Below are 6431 nucleotides of genomic sequence, written 5' to 3'. Positions count from 1 at the left end.
GGTGCGATTGTGGTTTCTTTCAAGCACTCAAATATCCATGCTCTCATGTCATTGCAACTTGCTCACATTCGTATTTGGACTACAAAAATTATGTTGATCCCGTATACCAACTTTCAAAAGTATTCAAGGTATATGAATTTGAGTTTCCGCCCATAGGAAACGAAAGAGACCCAAATGAGATTCAAAACTTGGCTTACAATTGTATCAAATTCATTGCTATTGAGGGACTCAGGTCGTCCAAAATCTACTAGAATACATTGTGATATGGATATTCGGGAGAAGTCAACAGAAAAAAACGATGTGGGCATTGTAGAAACATCGGGCACAATAGAAAAAAAATGTTCAGCTCTGCTATCATCATATAACCGTTAACTCTTATGTAATTAATATTGTATTTAAATGGATGTTTTGTTTCTAATAATTTAATGTTATTGCATTTTATATAATTTGTCAATGTATGTACACCTAAATAATTTTTTTAACTTTTAAATACATAAATATTTTCAATATATTTATTTAATATAATAATTAATATTATTAGTTATAAATTCTTTTAAAATATAATAATAATTACACCTTCTAAGTAGAGAAAAATATTAAATTAAACAAATTAAAAGTTATTAAAAAATTTATGTATACGATGACACATTTCATGTTCTGATTGGAAGATTAAATTTATTAAATTAAATTTTCAATAAAACTAAATTCATAAAATATGTAAGTCTTGAAGATTAAATGTGTAATTATACTAATTATTAACTTATGCATCATATTTTTCGTTAAATATTGATAAGAGATGACTAAATTGATAACATTTAAATAATTAACTGATAAAATTAATAGATCGATAATCAAAATCAAAAATAATAATATAAACCATATGTGTAATATTATAATTTCATACATTTTTCCTATAACTACAATAAAATCAAAACTGATTTTCATATATTGTTCTATCATATTAATGTAGATAATTCACTCCACCTTTAGTACACATTAACAAAATACATTTGATAATTCTTACATTATAATCGAAACACTTTACATAATATATTACTAATTTATAAAATAATAAAAATAAAATATTTATTATTAAACAAAATACCAGCGTGGTAACCGAGTCATCAGAATCCCGTGAAGGCGCGTCTCCGGGGATGCGCCTTCCACACGTGGCATCCAACTCAGCGAAAACCCGTGTAAATCACGTCCCCGGGAATGCGCATTTCGCCAGCTCAACCGAAAAGATACCACTTCGAGAAATATATATCAAACGGTGATAAAAAGGTAAATATTCGATTAAACAGCGTCAGTTTGATCAAATCACCAACTTTTCAACCATGACAGAAAATGATAGTCCTTGTGAACTCTCGATTATGAATAAAACACTGAATCTGTTAATTGATCTGAACTACTGATGAAATATGATTAGACCATAAACAGAGACTTCTGCGCATCAACCGGAAGTAATGAGGGCATTATGAGGCCAAAAATTAAGGCGTGAAACATTCATCCAATAAGAAATAAGATCACATGGGGAACGGATTCTCTAATTTAATTAAAACTTGGTCAAATCCTACCATTCATAGAAATTCCAGATTCCATTGATTAGATAAAACACCAGTACTTATGCATTCATACTGCTCTCGCCTAGAACTCCACATATCATAACGACATCGCTTAATAGCGGTCAAACGAAGACGGCGGCCTCCCATGCCCGGACGATCATAAGGGCCAGCCCTGTTACGGTACCCTCTTCCATCATTCCGTGCTGGCCCTCCGCTTCCATACCTATCGCTACCTCTCGGAGCAACATCTCGAAACCCCCTCTCTTTGCCGTAGCCATTTTGCGGGAAACGATCCGAACCACCATAGCGATCAGCAAATCGATCTCCACTAGGCGGATACCTGCTTTGTTTATGGAAACATTAGAATCGATATGACAGGCATGTCAAACCTGTGCATTAACATTAGGAAAAAGCTTAAACCTGTCGCTGATGAAACGATCTCGGCTTCCGTATCTGTCATCTCTGCTGTCAAAACGGTCCCTATCTCCAAAGCGTCCACCATCATAACGGTCATCAATGTACCGATCACGGTCTCTGAAGCGATCACCACGGTCATCTGCTCCACCATATCTTGAACGTGAAGAGACCATCCCGCCACTCCCACCTCGTCCACCACCAGCTGAAGGGCAATCACGAGCCCAGTGCCCAAAGCGCCCACACTTGAAGCATTCATCTTGTGCAACAGGCCTGTCTCCACCTGCATAACGACCCCTGCCACTCGATGGGTAACCTCCTCTATAGCCATGATCAAGATCATCACCCATCTTGGGTTGAGCCTTGTTCACCGAGATGGTGCGCTCCCCCAACTCTCGCCCATGCATCTCCCTTATAGCTTCATCCACGGACCGGCGATCTGAGAATGTAATAAATCCAAATCCACGAGATCGCCCTGTATCTCTCTCCACCATGATCTACATACATGCACGCAAATTTCTCATGCCGAAAATCAAAGAATATGTAAAGCAAGTACTAAACGCTGCAAATAGATTTATACAGCATACATATGCACTTTAACACAGAAAGAAACAAACAAGTACTTGCATCATTTTGTACATTAAAGGATAGAAGAAAGTGACATGGATACAAGAAAGTGACATGGATACAATACCCTACAAAAAAGATTAAAAGATGTAGATCAACAATCTTTTAGCTCATGATGAATTCAGCTCTGCAGCTCGAGACATTAAATAAATTTGAAGAACATCACTCTAGACAATTATGTCTCTGAACTACTGTGCATCAATTACTTATATCACCAGACAGTTCGATTTTACAATAAAAAGAGAAAAGTTGAAGGGAGTGACATGGTGATATAGGGAAAATTGCAAAATTCATAAAACAAATTATATTTCCAGTAAAACTTCATCAACTTCATCTATGGAAATGAAATAAATGAACTTTGAAAACACAGTCAGGGGAACAAAGAAGGAAGCATAACTTACTTTCTCCTTGTTATGCATTGATATGATATTGCAAAGATTCTTAAAACAGAACAGAAGATACTGCAAAATTTCCCCTTTTCTGATCTGATAAAAAAGAACTCTGACCTTATCTCATTTCACACAGGAATCGGAATAACAGTTTATGCAGAACTTATCAAAACCTCCATATGGTCAAAATAAATGGTTTTCTTTCTGATTTTCTGTTTGTCTTCCCCTTTATAGTTAAATTTCCACCGTCAGCGTTAACAAACAATAGACACCGTGGTTGGGCTAAAATCAATCCTTACCAAGCCAAAAACATTTTCCATATCAATCGATTTGTCTGCAACTATAGATAACATGAGAAGCAGGGACATCATCAGGCTTTATATGCTAAATAGTGTACTTCTCATGTCCATGTGCAATCAGTTAGGGAGGAGAGATTCGAAAGCGGGTTCAGCCAACTGCCACAAATAGCGAGTCCAGTAACTTACAGTTTCAGCATTCTGGGTCAACACAACTGGATAAATTCGGAAAGGCTGTTACTATAAAATCTGAGGTAGATAGCACAGTCACTACAATGCTATAAGCATCCAAAACTAACTGCTATAGAGAGTGCTTGATCTATTATCTGCCATAAAGATGCAGTCCCAGAAAAATAACAGATTTGGATCTCGCAATAAAAAAACCTTTGGGCTCTTGAAGCTTTCAGCAGAGGCAAGAAAAAAAAATAACAACAAATCCGGGCTTGCTAAACTGATTGGCTGAGCGGTGGTACGAAATTGAAAGAGTGAGATTTGAACTTGCTATACGAACATCAATGGATCAAGTCTTCAGACTGATCAGACGTTTAGTTTTAAACTAGTTTTGAATGTTAGATGACAGCAAAAAGGAAATCAACATAAAAAAATCTCAAAATAAGGCCAAGAAAGGTATCTTAAGCCACAGTCTAACCACATCAGCCGAGATGATGATATCAATCCCATCCAAAGAACTAACCATGCCTCAAGGAAAACTACATAATCATGCAGGATTATACACAGCTGCTCTTTGTCATCATTTCGAACATAGTGGCCAAGAAAACTGGATGCTAATGAGTAGAGACAAAGGTGGCACACTCCACAACAACAAAAGGCCAGGCACAGAGAATTGTACAGCAACATAAGGCTCCACAAGGACTTCACAAGTAAGAAAGGTCTATAAATGCTTTCATATACCTTAGAAAAGGAAAAGATATCTCGACAAAACTCTGATCCTCTTCGAAGGAAAATTGACACAAACTGATGACTCATTTGTCGTCCAAGAAAAAGAAAAACAACAGTCTTGCCATAAATTTTTCTGAACCAACTCCACCAAAGCTTCAATGTGATGCTTACCACAAACGGCCACTTAAAAAACAATGCATATTTCTTTAGACAGTCTCAAGGGTCATTTCGGGCTCTTCAAAATTAAAATTCACAGATAAAGCAAAAAAACATAAGGCTTGTTCCTGCATGCAAGGATCCTTTTATCCCGACAAAACGGTTTCTCCATATCATAATTTAAAACAATCGGTTTTAACTTCATCTCCCTTCCATGAAGCATACATCTTAATTAAACAAATACTTTGTGCTTGAGCATTATAAATAGAGATGCTTTGCACTTCCACAACTTGATGCAGTCACCCTGACAAAAAACACTCCCTAGAAACCCCATCCACAGCATGTTGAAATGTTCTTAAAGCAATTCAAAAAGACAAGAAACAAGAAGAATTAATTTGATGAGGAAGAGAGAAACAAGAAAACTGAACACATTATTTTCAACCCCAATATATAGATGCAATTTCTCTCTATCAACAACAAATATGTAAAACGTAGATACGAAAGTCGCAGCAGTGCATGTTTAAAGTATCATAGCAAATTCAACATTTAATAATATTACCGGGAAAATGTAAAAAATGTAATAATAAAAGCTTCACTTCTCGATAATTTAAACCATTTGCTAAAGCGTATAATATTCATCCAATATTGATGGCAAATTCAACAACCCATTTTCCCACAAAGTTCACAACTTGTAAAACACTCAACAATTACTCTTACCTAAATCTCCAGGCAACCAAACATAACATGGAAAGGGGGGAAAACAGAGAAAACATAATTTATTTATTATTTGAAACCCCAAAAAGAAAGGGTACCTGAGATTCAAGAATTTTCCCGAACTGACTAAACGCGTGCTCAAGCTGTCGTTCGGTGACATCCCATGATAATCCTCCGACAAATATTCGGTTCTCTTCTTTCCCTGCCATCCTTCACACACAATTCCCTTTCTTCTTTAAAAACCTGCAGACGAGAGAAAATAAAACAAACCTTTACCCGTTTCCTGAGAAAAGAATCCGAAGTTTTCCGAGAATATTTGTGTGTGTGTGTTTACCTCTCCTCTTTTGGCTTCGGAGTACTGTAATTTTCTTTGGGTGTATTTTATGAAGAGAACCCTAGATAATTTCAGAGAGACGTGATATTTTTTTAGCTAATTGGTTGTTGTACGTTGGGAAAGTGGGCCTTAAGGTACAATACTGTGAGCGGAAGATAGGGCCTTTATGTTCTGGATTGGCCCATTCATAAGTTCTTTGCTATTTGCTATAACTTTCATGAAATGTTTTTCATTGTTATTTTTTAACTGATTTTTTAATAATCATAAATGAAAATGCTAAATGAATAATTACTCCAGTGATGGAAAATATAATTTTAGATTTAATTTAGGAAAATAATAAGAAGAAAGTTTAAATACCGAAAAATATGAATTTTGATAAATTAGTCAGAGAAATAATTATTTTGAATAATTTAGAGTTGATAATCGATACGTTCAAATTGGGTTCAGGTCAGGTTATTTCAAGTCAGATCATTTTGAGTTTAGGTTGTATTAGATTTAGGTTGAATTGAGGCCAAATCAAATTTGGTTTAAATTTAGTTGAAGTCTATGATAAGTTGATTTGAGTCAAGTATTGACCTGGTTTAAATTTAGTTGAAGTCTATGATAAGTTGATTCGAGTCAAGTATTAGGTCAGAACCATACCATATTAGATAATTTGCGAGTTAGTTTAATATTGGATCGATCAATTTTCAGATCAAGTCATATCATATCAGTTGAATTTCGAGTCGAGTCAATATCAATTGATCAGTTTTCTATTTGAGTCAACATTTATATTTTCTAGTCAATTCAGGTTGAGCTTTTTGTTGTCCAATCGATTTAGAAAATAAATAATAAAAAAACGTAGTGTTTAACTACTAGTATAATAATATTGAATCATTAAACTATTATCAAATACGGTGGTTAACTATTAGTGGAATACAAAACGACAATGAAACATATATTATTTTATTATTTACAACATTATTAAAAATAGATAATAATAATAAAAGTAAATTATTCATTCATTTTGACTCAATTATCACGTTAAATTCATGTC

At 34.8% G+C, this 6431-nt stretch overlaps 1 protein-coding gene across 2 annotated transcripts; it reads right to left on the bottom strand.

Annotated features, from left to right (window-relative positions):
- Window positions 1–1534: 1534 nt before the first annotated feature.
- LOC120115573 (glycine-rich RNA-binding protein RZ1C-like) lies at window positions 1535–5519 on the bottom strand. 2 transcript variants are annotated; one of them, XM_039136240.1, is made up of 4 exons: window positions 5396–5519; window positions 5160–5304; window positions 1986–2476; window positions 1535–1905 (listed from the first exon to the last, which is right to left on the bottom strand). In XM_039136240.1, exons 2-4 carry the CDS (start codon window positions 5268–5270, stop codon window positions 1581–1583), a joined length of 927 nt encoding a protein of 308 aa, XP_038992171.1. In that variant the 5' UTR covers window positions 5271–5304; window positions 5396–5519; the 3' UTR covers window positions 1535–1580. The 2 variants fall into 2 exon arrangements, with proteins under 2 accessions (XP_038992171.1, XP_038992172.1); XM_039136241.1 differs by lacking the exons at window positions 5160–5304; window positions 5396–5519 and adding an exon at window positions 3008–3862.
- Window positions 5520–6431: the final 912 nt, after the last annotated feature.

Source organism: Hibiscus syriacus, unplaced genomic scaffold, assembly GCF_006381635.1.
Source record: "Hibiscus syriacus cultivar Baekdansim isolate YM2019G1 unplaced genomic scaffold, ASM638163v2 tig00110266_pilon, whole genome shotgun sequence".
NCBI lineage: Eukaryota > Viridiplantae > Streptophyta > Magnoliopsida > Malvales > Malvaceae > Hibiscus > Hibiscus syriacus.
The sequence above is the reverse complement of the archived record's forward strand: the minus strand, read 5'-3'. Positions and strand labels throughout refer to the sequence as shown.

What these genes read in the sequence shown, in the direction of transcription:
- LOC120115573 (XM_039136240.1), bottom strand. Translation starts at nt 5,270, where the DNA reads ATGGCAGGGAAAGAAGAGAACCGAATATTTGTCGGAGGATTATCATGG. An exon ending in GGAAAATTCTTGAATCTCAG is followed by an intron (nt 2,477 to 5,159) that starts GTACCCTTTCTT and finishes GCATGTATGTAG; the next exon opens with ATCATGGTGGAGAGAGATAC. An exon ending in GATCGTTTCATCAGCGACAG is followed by an intron (nt 1,906 to 1,985) that starts GTTTAAGCTTTT and finishes TAAACAAAGCAG; the next exon opens with GTATCCGCCTAGTGGAGATC.